General features: G+C 41.7%; 9 protein-coding genes across 9 annotated transcripts; 6 read left to right on the top strand and 3 right to left on the bottom strand.

The window, feature by feature from the left end:
* The first annotated feature begins 213 nt into the window (after positions 1 to 213).
* Positions 214 to 2185, top strand: SJAG_01276 (mannosyltransferase complex subunit). The gene has a single exon (XM_002172491.2). It carries the CDS (start codon positions 361 to 363, stop codon positions 1369 to 1371), a length of 1011 nt encoding a protein of 336 aa, XP_002172527.1. The 5' UTR covers positions 214 to 360; the 3' UTR covers positions 1372 to 2185.
* SJAG_01275 (ribosome biogenesis protein Noc1) lies at positions 2134 to 5387 on the top strand. Its single transcript, XM_002172490.2, has one exon. The coding sequence runs from the start codon at positions 2444 to 2446 to the stop codon at positions 5084 to 5086; it is 2643 nt and encodes an 880-aa protein (XP_002172526.1). The 5' UTR covers positions 2134 to 2443; the 3' UTR covers positions 5087 to 5387.
* Positions 5388 to 5594: 207 nt separating this feature from the next.
* On the top strand, positions 5595 to 8345 carry SJAG_01274 (autophagy associated protein kinase regulatory subunit Atg13). Its single transcript, XM_002172489.2, has 2 exons — positions 5595 to 5966; positions 6021 to 8345. Exons 1-2 carry the CDS (start codon positions 5826 to 5828, stop codon positions 8169 to 8171), a joined length of 2292 nt encoding a protein of 763 aa, XP_002172525.1. The 5' UTR covers positions 5595 to 5825; the 3' UTR covers positions 8172 to 8345.
* On the bottom strand, positions 8227 to 11122 carry SJAG_01272 (BUD22 family protein). Its single transcript, XM_002172487.2, has one exon. The coding sequence runs from the start codon at positions 10983 to 10985 to the stop codon at positions 9789 to 9791; it is 1197 nt and encodes a 398-aa protein (XP_002172523.1). The 5' UTR covers positions 10986 to 11122; the 3' UTR covers positions 8227 to 9788.
* Positions 8266 to 10010, top strand: SJAG_01273 (hypothetical protein). The gene is made up of 5 exons (XM_002172488.2): positions 8266 to 8409; positions 8468 to 8930; positions 8981 to 9184; positions 9224 to 9292; positions 9336 to 10010. Exons 1-5 carry the CDS (start codon positions 8381 to 8383, stop codon positions 9726 to 9728), a joined length of 1158 nt encoding a protein of 385 aa, XP_002172524.1. The 5' UTR covers positions 8266 to 8380; the 3' UTR covers positions 9729 to 10010.
* Positions 11048 to 13211, top strand: SJAG_01271 (lipoate-protein ligase). Its single transcript, XM_002172486.2, has one exon. The coding sequence runs from the start codon at positions 11326 to 11328 to the stop codon at positions 12064 to 12066; it is 741 nt and encodes a 246-aa protein (XP_002172522.2). The 5' UTR covers positions 11048 to 11325; the 3' UTR covers positions 12067 to 13211.
* SJAG_01270 (protein phosphatase type 2A) lies at positions 11187 to 13172 on the bottom strand. The gene is made up of 2 exons (XM_002172485.2): positions 12258 to 13172; positions 11187 to 12199 (listed from the first exon to the last, which is right to left on the bottom strand). The coding sequence occupies exons 1-2, from the start codon at positions 13131 to 13133 to the stop codon at positions 12074 to 12076; spliced, it is 1002 nt and encodes a 333-aa protein (XP_002172521.1). The 5' UTR covers positions 13134 to 13172; the 3' UTR covers positions 11187 to 12073.
* Positions 13151 to 14760, top strand: SJAG_01269 (tRNA 2'-O-ribose methyltransferase). The gene is made up of 4 exons (XM_002172484.2): positions 13151 to 13306; positions 13350 to 13516; positions 13659 to 13828; positions 13918 to 14760. The coding sequence occupies exons 1-4, from the start codon at positions 13283 to 13285 to the stop codon at positions 14397 to 14399; spliced, it is 843 nt and encodes a 280-aa protein (XP_002172520.1). The 5' UTR covers positions 13151 to 13282; the 3' UTR covers positions 14400 to 14760.
* On the bottom strand, positions 14579 to 16184 carry SJAG_01268 (actin-like protein Arp3; the record flags this gene model as incomplete). Its single annotated transcript, XM_002172483.1, has 5 exons — positions 14579 to 14674; positions 14728 to 15327; positions 15408 to 15942; positions 16037 to 16112; positions 16163 to 16184. 5 exons carry the CDS (start codon positions 16182 to 16184, stop codon positions 14579 to 14581), a joined length of 1329 nt encoding a protein of 442 aa, XP_002172519.1.
* Between the last annotated feature and the right edge of the window lie 4 nt (positions 16185 to 16188).

The raw sequence follows: 16188 nt of genomic DNA, 5'->3' as shown, positions 1-16188 counted from the left end.
AACAAAACAAAAAGTAAGGAACGTGTTGATATATTGTCTTAAATGATTAATACTATTAGTCTAGTAAATTAAAAATTCCCTCTAAACGCTGATTTTCTATTTATTAAAAGGTACTGACTATTGAAGTGCATCCCAGCTAATTCATAATTGTAGCACACATAAAACACCATTCAATTTGTTCCTGAATCCAAGCTGATTTGAATGAAATTACTTTTGGAATTACTGCGTCAATAATTCACGTTGTTTTTCTCGACACTGGAAATTAGAGTTCCATGGTCTACTACGCCATAATTGTGTCGACAGTATGCACTACGCCTTTTCCGCTGCCTCCTTCCTTTTGCAAACCACGCAGTTACAGCCATGAGGTGTGCAAACAAGCCCAGAATCATCGGTTTGATTCTTTCGGCGTGTCTTTCCATGGCACTGCTGTATCACTTTCTTTCCCCTTCAAAGTCGTATTCAATTGACTTGCCAGTTGAATCTTCCTCCTCGATTAACATTTACGACATGAATGTAATTAAAGCTACTGGTGATGCTGCCCGAAACAAAGAACAAGTCCTTATTCTTACCCCAATTGCCCGTTTTTATCAGGAGTATTGGAATAACATCTTAAAACTTTCTTATCCTCGTGACCTAATCTCTCTTGGCTTCATTCTTCCTCGTGGAAAACAGGGTCGTGAGACAAGCAAAAAGCTGCGCAAGGCCATTAACCTTGTCCAAAGTGGACCCGCCAACAAGCGTTTTGCTGAGGTTACTATTATGATTGAGGACCAGGAGATCTCTACAGAGCAATCTGAAAGCGAGCGGCATAAATTTGCGGCACAGAAGGAACGTCGTGGCCGTATGGCTATCACAAGAAACACATTGCTTGAGGCAACTCTGACGCCTACAACCGCTTGGGTTTTCTGGTTGGACTCCGACATTGTGGAGACGCCTCCAACTATCATTGAAGATATGACCTCTCATAACAAAGATGTGCTAGTCGCTAACTGTTACCAACGTTACGGCAAGAACCAAATTCGTGAGTATGACCTTAACAATTGGCGTGAAAGTCAGACTGCCATTGAACTTGCTCAAGGAATGAGTGAAGACGAAATTGTCGTGGAGGGTTATCATGAAATCGCAACCTATCGTCCTCTTTTCGTGTATGATCGTGAAGAAAATGGAGACCCTGACAGAGAAATGGAACTGGATGGTGTCGGAGCTACCGCTTTGCTGGTGAAGGCTGAAGTTCATAGAGACGGTGCGATGTTCCCTTCTTTCCCCTTTTACCATCTTATTGAAAGTGAAGGTTTCGCTAAAATGGCTAAGCGACTGAATTACCAAGTTTGGGGTCTTCCGAACTACTTGGTTTATCATTATAATGAATAGTCTCAGCAAGATTCGATTTTCTTTTACATTTGATTGAATATTTCTCCTTGCGTGCTTTATGTTCATACAAAAACGAAGTACCATTGCCCTGCCTTTTCGTTTCCGTGTGGTAAAAAAGCACATTTGAGTTTTAATGAGGAGGGCAATTGTGTATGAAAAGTTTCTTTATTCACCTTTTATTCTGTCATTTTTTGACTCCTGTTTCTGGCAAAATTGGTTGTTGGGATGGGCCGTTGTTTGCGCTATCTTACCGCTAATAGCTTCATTAAAGGACGCTGGCTAGGGTCGGTTCAACTGCGGTGCAAACACATATACGTTCAGTCAGCCCTCGCCCCGTTTATGCCCGGTTGCTGCGTATGTCGTCTCCTCGTCTTTGATCGCAAGATCGCCCTAGGCGAAGAATTGAGGTTCCTATGTTGCGAGATAGACGGCCATACACAATGAAAGAATAATTTAGAGTTCTTTCTTGGGATCATTTATGAGGTATATGTTTCTAATTCAACTAGGCCATTCGGTTGAAGTGACAATGTTATTCGAAACGGAATTATTTAAAACTCACTCACGGTTTAGAAGAGGTTTGCGTTGAGGGCAAGACTTGAGTGCATCTTCAATGAAGCAAACAATTCAAGTTCTGCTTATGCATGTGATGTTCTTCTTTCAATACGTTACCGAGGGGAAGTGTACATATGCTCGCTATTCTTTTTGTTCCATTCGTTTAAACAAACAATCTTTAAATAATATAACGAAACTGTTAACTATATAATATAACTTTACTATTTTAGTATCGCGGTCTTGTTGTTTTTGAAAGCCGGAAAGTAGACTTCTCGTTTCATCCACCACGCAGACGTACTTCACCGCAGCTACACTTCCACGTACCGAGAACTGAACCTCTGGCCGTGACCAGAAGGTGGATAAATTGGAATTTTAAAGGGTGCATATTTCTTTCGTAGCTTAGGTGTGAATTATTTAGCTTTAAGCTCGCTGCTGTTTTATTTTTTGCATATATTGGAAATTTTGGGAAGGTTAGGCCTAAAGAAAAAATTTACATAAAAAGCCTCTAAGAAACAACACGATGGCTACAACGGTTTCTGCAGCAAGGACTCAAAAATCTACCTCAAGCAAAAAGACGAAAATTGTCTTCGACGATGATGGAACTGCTGTCGTGAAGGAAGTTAAGAACTCCAGCGGTCCTCGACTTGATCCTTCGATTGCCTGGTACAATATTCCCTTGCCTGATCTTGCTCCATCGAAACCACCTTCTGCTGAAAAGGTGAAGGAATTGTTTGAGCGGGGTGAATCGCTTTTGCAGAGAGATTCAGAATTGTTTCGGGAAGATTTGGAACGTAATCATCCAGACAAACATTTTCTGACTACCCTTATTAAGTCTGGTACTGTTAGCGATCGAATTTCAGCTTTGACTTTGCTCGTACAAGAGTCCCCTGTTCACGCAAAAGAATCACTGAACGTTATCCTTCGTTTATGTTCCAAGAAGTCTCGTAATGAGGCTACACAGAGTGTCACGACGTTAAAGGATTTATTCATGAACGGTCTCTTGCCTGATAGAAAACTTCATACCTTCAAACAACAACCGTGTCTTGGTGCCAAAGATATCAAAGATGAACACCTCATGATTTGGGTTTTTGAAGACTTTTTGAAGAAGTTTTATTTCGAATACCTGCAGGCCATTGAAGTTCTTACTTTTGACCCTCTTCTTTTCGTGAAAAGCCAGATGGTTTCGACAATGTTTGATCTACTCAAGGCTAAGCCTGAGCAAGAACAAAACCTGTTGCGTCTTTTGGTAAACAAGCTCTCGGACAAGGAAAGAAAGGTCGCCTCCAAAACCTCATACCTTTTGCTTCAATTGCAATTGGCTCATCCTGCGATGAGAGGAATTGTCATCCGCGAAATTGAAAGATTTATCTTTGCTCCATCCACCACTCGTAATTCCCAGTACTATGCAGTGATTACCCTGAACCAGACCATTCTCTCCAAAAAGGAAGTAGGTGTTGCCAACCATCTCGTTCGTATTTACTTCGTTTTCTTCAAAAAGCTTCTCTTTGGATTGGAGAAAGAAGAAGAGGATGAAGAGGGTACTGAAGAGAAAGAGAAAAAGGTGGATGCCGGTTTAAAGAGACAAAACAAAGGAAAAAACGGAAAGAAAAACAAGCCCACAAACGACGAGCTGGAGAAGGAGGCACAAGAGAATGCCAACTCACGTCTTATTTCTGCCGTGCTTACTGGTGTCAATAGAGCTTTCCCCTTCGCTGAAGTGGAAAGTGAGGAATTTGAGAGACACATTAATACTCTGTTTAAAATTACCCATTCTGCCACGTTCAGCACTTCTATTCGTGTTCTGATGCTTATCTTCCAAGCATACTCGAGCCGCGATGCTGTTCCCGATCGTTTCTATCGTACTTTGTATGAATCGTTGTTGGATCAACGTTTGATTGACTCATCAAAACAAGCATTATACTTGAATTTACTGTTTAAAGCTCTCATTGTGGAAACGAATGTTGTGCGCGTGAAAGCATTTGTCAAGAGAATGCTTCAAATCTCTACCTGGCATCAACCTTCTTTCGTTTCCGGTCTCTTATACCTTATCGGCGAGTTGGTGAAAACAATTCCCGAAATTCGTACAATGTTCACTCATCCCGAATTGCACGAGTTTGATGATGATGAAGAAGAAAACTTTCAGGATGTTGACGACGATTCAACAGCTGAGGAAGGCGAGAAAAAGGATGAAACCACTGGTACACCTGTGGAAAAAGAATTATCCAAAAAAGCAAAAAAGAGTATTAAGCATGACGATGCTTATGATGGTCGGAAACGTGAACCGCAATTCAGTAATGCCGACAAGTCTTGCGTCTGGGAAATCTTCCCAATGCTAAATCATTTCCATCCCACTGTGTCATTGTATGCTAAGACCATATTGAAAGGTGATAAGATTGAGACCAAACCTGACCTGTCGCTTCATACTCTTAGCCACTTTTTGGATAAGTTTGCATACCGCAAATCAAAGAAGGCCTCCGTCAACAAAGGACAATCTATCATGCAGCCGTTGGCTGGTGTGGAGTCTCGTGGTAACCTCTTTTTGAACCAGGGAACTACTTCGGATACGGTGAACACAGAAGACTTTGCCAAGAAGAAACGGGAAGATGTTGCTGTGGATGAGCTCTTCTTCCATCGCTTCTTTACTGATAAGCTAAATACGTCGTCGGTTGTCAACAAGAGAAAGCGTGAGTCTGCCGAAGATGGTGAGCTCGACGAGGACGCTGTCTGGAAGGCTCTTGTGGATTCGAAGCCTGATTTGGAGTTAGATGATGAGGACGATGGTTTCGACTCGGAGGCTATGGATGAAGCTATGGCTGACTTGGATGATGAAGAATCCTCTGCCGAAGAACAGGCAGAGCAAGAAGGCGAAGAAGAAGAAGACGAGGAGGAAGAAAATGAAGCTCCTATGTTCTCTGATGAAGAGAAGGCTGAGGACGACGAAGGTGAAGCTGAAGGTGTTGAAGATGAGGAGTTTGAAGGTTTTGATGAAGAGATGGACTTTATTGACAACCAGTCTGACATTCTTTCTTCTGACGCCGAAATTGAGGATCTTCCGGTTGAAGAAGACACTACATCTAAGAAGAAGAAGAAGAGAAAAACGTTCCACGATATGCCTGTTTTTGCTTCCGCTGAAGACTATGCTCACCTTATTGATCATGAATAAGTTGAAGCTGGTAAATGGATCTAATAAAGTGGTTTGCTTAAGTTTTATAAGGGTATTGTTTTATATTTTCCGCTTGTTTTCGGCACAGTTGAAGTTTCTATGGTGAAACTTTGTTTTACTATACGGTGCTCATACAATGAGACTGCTTCATCTGCGTAATACTGTATATGTTTTGGGTATACATTCATTGGTTTGCTAATACTGGCTCTTCTTTTTGGGTGGTTAAAAAGGTTTTTGACCCATGGTAATTATCAAATAAAATTATTACATACTTAAAAAAAACAAGTAAATTAGCTTCACATACAAATTAGTGTTTACGATATTCAGCTTTGCATCGTCCTGTTTCCGTCAGTCTCTGTTCTGCTTCATTGATTGCGTTTTTTTTGTCACTAATTTCTCAGCCTTCTATTATCTATCGCCATAAGACAACATTTCCCTCGGTGCTAATTCGTGCTACCCGAGTGTGATGTGGGTGGTCCCTGGACTGCCAGCTGCCCCGTCAAAATCACCACCACTCACCACCACAAACAATCGCAGCCTATCTATAGCTTAAACCATCTTCGTGTTTGTCTTACGCGCCTATCCTTAACCAACGTCCTCATTAAAACCAACAATCTATCGCGAGCACAGAATTGCTGGTTCAGAACAAAATTACGTCAACTATGTTGTAAACTCTGTTACAATTAAGACTTAGTAAAACGTCTTTGCCCTCTTTTCTTTCGAATGGAGATCATTAAGCATGCAACGAAATAACATTAAGGTTCCCCCAATGTTTCCTGGTCAACGAGCCGTCGCGAAAGAGACGGCTCCTCCGGGGGGATTGAGAAACGAACACTCGCCTCTTGAGGGTAAAACATCAAAAATCTCACAGCTGATACACGTATGCTGGCTGATTGTAATTTTTGTAAGAGAACACAAGCACTAACAGATTTAGAGCTGTTTCAACAAAGCATCTGAAATAATTGTCGATGCACGAGTCAGTCTGGAAGACACGTTCGTGTCGAAAAGACCGTCAAAGCTAAATCGCTGGTTTAATCTTGAGATAGAAGAAATTGATGTGGTGATGAACCAATTCAAGTACTGGAAAACATTTAATCTAGTTACTGAGCCCGTCCCACCTCCTATGATCATCCACGTTTATCTTGACACCTCTGGGTTGTCTTCAACGCAGGTATTACAATTAAGAGAAGGTGCAAAAGCGAAAAGCGTATACTTGGATCGGAATTCGTCCAACAAGATCGTTTTGGAACGCTGGGTTGTATGTCTGGACGGCACCGTACCCGTTCCCACTCCGGAACTTACAAACGTTTACAAACGATGCACCGTGCTCTTTCGCTCATTATACACGTATGCTCGTATTATGCCCGTGTGGCAGCTGAAGCGTCGTCTGTCTTGGTCACATGTACATTGCAGTAAGCTGAAACTTGGCTATGCGGTTGTTTCGGACCCGTCTGATGAAAGTGATTACGTCTCCGTGAACTGTTCTTTAATTGAAGGTGTCGGCAGTAAGACCGAAATGTTCTCTTTTGGAAAGGTTGAAACCCCAGTAGGCATTTTTAAAGTTTCTGTTCAATATCGGACTCATTGCGATTTCAACGTCCGTAACACGGCAGATTTGATGCCCAATGCACACGCGAACACGACAACATTTACTGTTGGGGATAGTGTACCCACAGAATCACCTTCCTCTAGTCCGCACTCTCATCTGTTGGAAGACGGGGGTGGTTACGGTTTGTCTTCACCAAAGTATGAAGACTATCTTTCTCAAATTGAGTTACCAGAGTCCCTGGATCCAAATGACGCATCCTATATTCTGAGTAATGGTATTCGTAAGCTGAGTATAAACGAGAAGTTACCGCTGAGATACCAGCCTGTTGTTTCAATTCATCCTTTCAAATCCCCGTCCCTCTCTGCATCTCCTGGTCAAAACTTTGATGCCAGTTCTATATCACCAAAGGTTACCGTGAACAAATTTGTTCATCGCGGTCCTTCGTACACTTCTCTCCGAAAACTTTCTTCAACCGATATTCATGGCGAAACCAATACATCTCCAGAAACTCATATCCCGAGTAACAATACGCTTCCTCCCCCAACCGATGCAATGACCATGACACGAACACCGTCTTTTAGGAACAGACGATTCAGTAGTAGCTTTGGGCCACGTGATAAGTTTGAAAGTGCGTCTTATCAGAAATCAATTCCTCTACTAGGTTCAGCTATGAAGGGCATTTTCAAGAAGGAGGAAACACCAACTACTACGGGACCAGCCAAGTCAAACTTTTTTGACAGCAGTTACTCTTCACAGAACGATATTTCTGCATTTGTTCAGTTTCTTGATACGCATGCTGACAAGATTCAGCAGAAACACACACACAAGTTAACGTCTTCAGATAAGTCTGGTTTTCAAGAACCCCCGCAAAATCCCCTTCAACGGCGGCTTAGTGATGCAAGAAACCCAGCTCTGCAGGCTTCCAATTTTTCTGACAACTCTTATGTTGGCAAATCAATTTCTGACTCTGCCAGTTTAAAGAAACTTGACTGTGCACCAAAACATAGTTTGGCAAGTCTGCGTTCTCGTTTGTCCTTTTCTGACAAACCATCACCTCTTCAGGGTTCACCCCTTCGACCCAATTCTCTTCAACAGCAGAAGACAGCACCGCATGACGTTTTTCCCGCAAACACATTTCCGCCTAACGATGCTTATTTAGACGCTTCAAATGTAGCTATGTACATGAAGCAGTTTCGGGCTGAGGCTTCTTTGAACGCTTCCAACTCCTCCTCATTGAAAGATTATAAAGACACAGCAGTATCCGCCTCAGGTAACAACGAAACGAATGACGATGTTGGCAAACACGCCGATAACAATAATGCACTGAATACTAATGCGAACTCGCAATTATCGGCTTGTCATTCGGCGGGTAAAGTTGACGATTCCGAACAGAGAGACAACAATGGAGCGAATCAAACCAGTCTTGATGAGCTCAATGCAAGAAAAAGACATTCTTGTTTTGATGATGACCTACTTTTTACGATGACTGACATGAATCCTGAAGTCAACACAATGTTTAATAATGATAATATATAGATTTAGGAAACTGAGAACCTGAGTAAACGGATTTCATACTTACTGTATCCCAAACTCGCTTCCTGTAAGCGTACCCCCTTTTGTTTTGAAATTGCATGTGGGATTGTTTACAATGGATTGTTTATTTATATGAAAGATAGTATAAATGAGATTCTCTTTTTGAGAAACGTACCCAAAACCGACCAAAAATAAGAGATAATACTGAAAACATGCTGTTGAATGATTGGAGACTCCAGCGGTAAGTGCATTAACAAGAAAACATTATCCCCGAGTACTAACGCAAACGATACTCGCAGAAAAAACAAACGACGTCTTTCTCCAGAAGAAGCTCGAAAAGAATTCGAGAAGAGCATGTTGGGCGGACACATTGGTCGTGGTCCGGCAGGATTTCATAGATTAGACGATCCCATAACGGATATGCTTACAGGAGGACTTTTTACACAACATGGCCCACTAGAGCAAGAGTTTATACCAACACGTTCGGACGAAACGACAATGCAAACGGAAGTAGAACTGTTGTTCCCCCGAGTTGACAAGAGACAACCGTTAAGGGACGACAACAGCAGTCCTAGTACATTCGTAAGCAACAGTCATCCGTGGTCCAAAGACAAGAACAACACAGAAAATGCTCCAACCCTTGTAAACAATCATACAACGGTGTCTGGAATACCGATTATATGCTCCAAAGAAGACCTTTTCACGAAAGAAAAACGAGATGAAAGAAGAATGAAAATACTAGAGCTGTTCTCTGACGATAAAGTAGGACTTCATTTGTTGAACCGTAGGAAGTGCATGCTAACACAAGCCAGAATATGACACCGAAAACAAGAAGCGCTTGCAAAAATGTTACTCGTCAATTAGTTGACGAAATAGACTATCTTGTTGAGAATGTAGACCAAAAAAACAAGGAAATACAGGAACTCAAAGAACAGCTGAAACAGAGCCATTACACCGAGGAAAAGGCAAACTTTCAACTTACGGCCGCAGTGGAAGGAATGAAGTCGGTTAAAGATGTAAGACTTCAATAAAGGGGACATCTACTAACTTGCCAGTGCTATGTTCAATATCTTGAACGTTCCCAAATTGAATTTAACCAGTTAAAGTCGGCTTTCAGCAATCAGGTACGTTCCTTGGTCAACAAAGTCGAGTCTAACTGTTTGTTAGTCGATGACTTTGAGCAACATTCAAGCAGAACTGCGTAACACGCAAGAAGCATATCATAGTATGATTGAGCAAAATAGCCGTCAACTCAGTGCCGTTAATCTTTTCTTCGAACAACATCTCTTAAAAAGAGCAGAATTGATGAAGGAGCTACTAACAACCAAAGAAAGACTAAATAATGTTGAACAACAACTAAAAGAAATCACTTTCACTCAGGAACAAAATGAACAAAGAGGTAAAATGTTAAAAGAGTCACGAACAAAAGTTTTAAAACAGCTGTGTGACGAATTCAGCAATAATTTCCAAGCATCTCTCAATACGAATGATTGGAAAACATATTGTTGCAAACTTAACACGATCTTCCAAAAAGTTGTCCGAGAGAACCAGACACAATGAATGACTTTTATGGGATACCACTCCAACCGATGGTTTATAAATACAAATGTAACAAATCCCCTAATCAAAAACAATTTTCTTTCCTTGGAATGGCACACTAGGAATTTGCCGTAACTTTTTCTTAGCTTCCCAGGAAGGATGCAAAGGCTTGTCGTCGGCAGCAGGCTTCGCCTTCTCTTCCGGTCCCCGACGAGCCATACGTGCTTCATAGCGCGCTTTTCTTTCCTCAAATTTCCTTTGACGTTCCTCACGCTTCTTTTGAAATTCTTCATTCTTTTTAATAACATGATTTGCCTTTTTTCCGTATTTCTTTTCCCAAATAGCTCTACGTGCTCTTTGACCACGTCTATTTTTGCGTTGTGGCTTTAAAAGCTCTCCTGCTTCTGCCTCAATGTCTGATTCAACGGACTCTTCGCCCGGATCAATAAAACCGGTCATCAATTCAGGTAGAGTAGATGCATTTTCCTTTTTCTGTCTTCTCGGAATATCAAACATTGGATCTTCTTCAATTTCCTCTTCACTATCGTTCTGAGATTGCATACTCGAAGTTGCTTCGGTATCATCAACCATAGCTTGATCAGCATTTGTTTCCACGGAGATCTGTTCGTTTAGATCACCTTTTCCTTCAACAGGTTGGGATTCATTCAGCTTTGAATTGTCATCAGACGTGGGATTTTCAGTCACACCCTTGACTTTGTCTTCTGCTTTAACAGCTTGAGACTCATTGTGAGTTTTCTTCAACAAGTCGTTCGCGTTGTCAGCGGGATCATGGGCTCGTAAACCCCCAACAGTGGCCATTAGACGCTCCGTCTGGATGATAATAGACTGAACTGCATCAACAACAGCTTTCGTCTTGTAAACGCGAGAAATTACATTCCTGGCAGGTTCTGAAGCAGATTTTAATGGAGATTCAGCATACAGAGTCTCATAGAGAAACTCTCTGATACGAGGATTCTTTAAAACTTTTGAAAAATAGCAATAATCGCATAGATCACTGGGCTTTAAAGCCTTTGCAGCTTTTAGTTCTTCCTCCAAACGTGGTATTTTATCCTCTTCCTTTTCATTCTCCTTGGCATTCTTAATTCTTCTAATAAGTTTCTGTTCCTCGAATCCAAGTGCCTTTTTCAATGATTGAGTTATGATCTTTTTTATAGACTCGACCCTTTTTTTCGCATTTTCTGCGGTAAATTTTTGTTCTTTAGGGAATTTCTGACTCTTTTGAGCTCTCTTTCTCTTAATTGAACGATTTTGACGCATTTTATCAAGTAATTGTAGAGCAATGGGTATTGGGAAACGATGGAAGACGGGCAGGTATTCACGAATGTCCACGAGCTGTTCAGAGATTAAACGAGTTAAACGATGCAAGCGAACATTTACGCGAGATTACACAAGACATATTAGTCGGAATCACAAGAATAACAATTTGACTTTTTTGACTTCCAAGAACGTCCGTGAATAATGGTTAAGAAAATACTTATTTAATTTGGTTTAGCTCTTGTTTTCGTACACCGCTTCTTTAACTCCTCTTTTTATCTTACGTATTCATAACTAAGTGTCTTCAACAATACAACACGAGCTCAGTTATACACGGTAGATCATGCTACTTTGTAAGACAGTTTACAAGCCGTGGATGCAAGGATTTAATCGTTCTTTCCTTCGATTTATTCATTCGAAAAAATCTATAAATCATATCTCGTTCATAAAAGACGAGACAACCTGTGTGTCATATAACGATGTTGACTCGTTTCAGAATCAAATTGTTTCACAATTTCTCGATTTTAAAGCTGGAAAAATTGGTGAGCATCCAAAAGCGACATTCTTGTCTATGCAATTTCATCCGGTTTACACGTTGGGCCGCAGGCAACGAAATACTGAATTGATAAACCGTCTACAAGCTGGCAAGGCGGATGTCGTACAAGCACTTCGTGGAGGCCAGACTACGTTCCACGGGCCAGGCCAACTTGTGGTTTATCCCATTGTCGACTTGATAGACTTACAAATCAAACCGCGGACGTATGTCTCTATGATTGAACAGTCAGTGATAAACACATGTGAGCATTTTGGAATCCACGGAACGCATACAACAGAGAATACAGGGGTCTGGGTCACGGACGATGATAAGATTGCAGCTATTGGCATTCACCTGCGAAGATACATCACAAGTCATGGAGTTGCCATAAACGTAAATACAGACCTTCGATGGTTTGATTCTATAGTGGCATGCGGTTTGAAAGGAAAACGGACAACAAGTTTTGAGCAGCAGGGTATTTCTGTAAGCATAAAAGACGTAGAAAGCTATTTCATCAAAACATTATGGAATACGATGTCCAAAAAATGAAAGTTTATCAATGGTTAGGCTGCGGTAGTTTTACCGTAGTAACGGGTTGAAAGGAAAACAGGGCTCCAAAGTGGAAATGCTGCACGACTGGATATTTTCCCAAAACTTCATTGTCATACATTTTAAGAAGACCCTAACAAAACTGTTAGCAATCGCTCTAAATCTCTGGTAAATATTTGTACTGCACATACCTGATTAATTTTGGACCAGCTCGGAACAGCTGTTATGTCGTAAAGGATTGGTGAATGTTCAAAGAACGGACCTTTCTTCACGCGATTAATAAACTGAACGGCACCAAAATAAAGATTTATAGAAGCATAATCATCAACAACTTCGGGCTTTAAGACGTTAGTAGGTTTGGGCCTTCTCGAATCTGCCAATTGAGATGATCCTAAAATGAATGGCAGGAAAAAATGGTCATCTAAACCCCAGACTCCATGAGATCCTGCAGGTTCGAGTCTGTATGTCATAATGAGTTTACGACACACCTCAAAATAACGATTCATGACAGTTAAGGCAATGGCCGTTCGATCACTTTCCTCCAGAACGGAAAGCATCTCCAAAGCTTTAAGAAAGCCAACAAAGCTCAGTTCGTGGCCTGTTCCAAAATCCATTCTTTGAGGATTACCAAAAGAGCCTTCCAAGTAATCTGTCAATTCAACGATAGCGGATGACCACTTTTCAGTGACAATGTCAAGCAAAATCGTTCGAATTTGATCGTTTATCTTGCTGTGAAATGTTCGAAACGCCGGATTTCCAAACCGATGGCTTCCAGGGACACGCGGGGTTTCATCGATAATGCCATTTATTTTACTCAGACAATTCATGATCCGTTCCACACGTTCAGAATACTCTTTCGGTATAGTCTTCTGGTTTTTAGCAGCAGAATCTAAAGCAGAGATGTAACCAACTAGTTTAGCATAGGCAATTGATTTACGAAAAGCTGGCATATCATGTGCTTCAACAATCAACTTTTCCGGTTGAAAAAAGTGTGTTTCAGGACTTAGTTTTTCGGTCTGTACGGCTACTACTTTTTCTTCGACATCTTTAGGAACAGGTTCATCCATTTTCGTTTTGTATTTACCAAACAATTGTTTAAAATATACTAAGTTTGTAAGCCGTGATCGACTTGGAGGAAGACAGGAACGGTACGCGAGGAAAACACAGTGTCGTCCCCTTCGCCAACAACCACCAGTTCATTTAATAAACAAACAGAATGGGCCGTAGTAGCAAAGACAAGGTATGTTAATCGTTCTGCAAGGCTTTTATTAATTTTTGCTCAGAGAGATGCGTATTATCGCATGGCTAAGGAACAAGGTTGGAGAGCTCGTTCTGCCTTCAAATTGCTACAACTGAATGAGCAATTTGATCTCTTTAAGGGGGTTAGAAGAGTTGTTGATCTTTGTGCCGCACCAGGTTCATGGTCTCAAGTTTTGTCGCGGGAACTAGTGTAAGTAAAAACTCTTTTTCCAATGGAAAAGAAGGATTGTAAAGAGGATCCATGATTAGGAAGTTATTAAGAAAACTTTCTAAGAGGAAGTCTTGCTCTAAATTTGTGTAATGTACGTTTTCACTTTGCTAACCCTGCCTAGACAAAATGTCCCTGCTAGCGAAAGACCTACAATTGTATCCGTAGACCTGCAGCCTATGGCCCCATTGGAAGGTGTATGTACTCTACAATTGGACATTACACATCCTGATACATTGCCCATAATTCTGTCTCATTTTGGCGATGAACCTGCTGATTTAGTTGTGAGCGATGGTATGTACACAGGAAAAAGAGAGACCTATAGTTCGGTTTATGGGGCTTTGGTCTACTTCCTATTACTCTTTCTCTAACCTCTTTGGTAGGTGCACCCGACGTTACAGGTTTACATGACTTGGACGAATACATTCAGGCCCAAATCTTGCTGGCAGCAATGAACCTAGCTGCGTGTGTGCTTCGTCCAGGAGGAACGTTTGTTGCTAAGATTTTTCGGGGTCGTGATGTCTCGTTGTTGTATTCTCAACTTCGACTTTTATTCAAGCACGTTACGTGTGCAAAGCCAAGAAGTTCGAGAGCCAGTTCATTAGAAGCGTTTGTAGTGTGTCAAGATTTCTGTCCTCCTGAAGGATTCAAACCAAACTTAAAGAAGCCTATGTGCATAACCGATTATGAGTGCATTGGTGACATTGCACCTTTCCTGGCATGCGGTGACCTCAACAGCCCAGATGCAGATGCTACTTACCCGTATGCTGTCTCGAAAAATTCAAAACCTCTAGATGCCGTACAGCCTCCGACTGCCCCTCCTTATAAAAAGGCCATTGAGATGAAACGGTCGGCACAACTGTAAAAAAACAAACAAACAAACAGATTTTACTTCCTTTTGTTTTGTTCATTATTTTCCCACTACAAAATTTATTACCTCCGCTCTTGCGTCAAATTGATTAGAATCAAAATCATTGTAAGGTGTGTAACTAGTCGTCATTTCATGCTGCTCCCGCAGAAGCCTGCTCGATCCCTGCTATATCATTAAATAGAATTTCCAAAGATTTGGTATCTACGGGCGATGGAAGCGCCATACTCCTCGTAATCAGCTTTCGTGTGACAATAAGAAGAAAATTCGGGCTATAAGATGTGTTTGTTAGCATACTTCAGAAAAAAATGGCTGAATAACATACCGTTTGTGCCAACAAACTGCCACCAAACCAAACAGCGTTACGCTGTCTCTTGTGCGAAATAACATTCACCTCGACACCACCGCTCTTGGCACCTGATAAAAGTTCACTGCGGTGAATACGAGCATCGACGAGATGCTTGATGTCACGCTGGAGACGGCGACCAAAATCTTTGAACAAGGTGCTGCCTCCAGACAAAACAATATTTTTGTACAAACCACGTCGAACGTCAATAGGCGAGTTTTGCACCACCGTGTCGACGAGTTCGGGCAGAGGAGTCAAGAAATCAGAAGAAGAAATCTCCGGGTTGAAGAAGATTTCAGGAGCAAGGAAACGTTCGAAACCAACATCGATGGTCGTCTCGTGTCCGGTTAACGAAGTGGAAGTGTATTTTAAGTAACGTTCAGGCTCCTGATCGTAGCGAGAGAACTCTTTTACAATGTCGGGACAAACATAACACATCTCTTCCTTGATGCGTTCGGCGGTTTTCAAACTTGAGTCGGGCTCATTACGATCACGGAGCAGCGACTGCACAAAGTAAGTAATATCCCTACCGGCGATGGGCATCGTCTTGATAGAGGAGCCGATGACATATCCTTCGACCTGATACTGTTAATAGGGGTGTTCAAAAAAGCTATAACAAAATATGCTATAGGCACACAAATATCAGCGTAAAAACATACCACAGGGATAATGTGAGTAACACCGTCACCCGAATCAATGACCGTACCAGTCAGAGAACGATCGGCAACCTTCGAAGATGTCCAAGAGGCAGCCAATGCCAAAACAGCTTGAACGGCGATGTAGAGACCGGCACAATTGAAAGACTCAAACATAATTTCGGCAGTCGTTTCTCTGTTCTCTGGAGGGTTCATAGGAGGTTCGGTCAGGAGAAAATAGTGATCTTCTGGCTCACAACGAAGGTACTTAAAAAGTGATTGCTGCCAATACCGTTCCATGTGATCCCAGTTCTCGATTTGACCATGACGAATGGGATAATCCAACGAGTATCCGGCAGTAGCCTTTCCCAAAGCTTCAGTTCCAATAAAGAAATCAAGATCCTCCGTTCCGCGCTTGCTCGACAAGTGTCCACCCGACTTTGAAGCAAGAAAAGAGGGCTTGCTGGAAGCCGCTGGTCTTCCCGAAGCCGTAGGTCCGGTGGACCGAGTAGCAATCACGGTGGGAAAGACATAAGAAGGGGAATCGTTACCGGCATAGCTTTATGATCGAATGTTAGTAAATTTATAAGAGAGTATTCACGACCAGACGAAAACGACAAGAGGAAACACAAGTCTAAGTAAGAAGAAAGAACGTTTGCTGCATCCAGAGTCGCGCGGTCTTAATTGTGTTTGTGTTCCACATACCCAAGCTTGCTGTAGCCGGTACCACTGGATCCATTGTTAGTAACGGTATACGTAAATTAATAAGATGCACTTACTTATCCATGATAATGGGAACATTTGA

The sequence above is a fragment of the Schizosaccharomyces japonicus genome (assembly GCF_000149845.2).
Source record: "Schizosaccharomyces japonicus yFS275 unplaced genomic scaffold supercont5.3, whole genome shotgun sequence".
NCBI classification, from domain to species: domain Eukaryota; kingdom Fungi; phylum Ascomycota; class Schizosaccharomycetes; order Schizosaccharomycetales; family Schizosaccharomycetaceae; genus Schizosaccharomyces; species Schizosaccharomyces japonicus.
The sequence above is the reverse complement of the archived record's forward strand: the minus strand, read 5'-3'. Positions and strand labels throughout refer to the sequence as shown.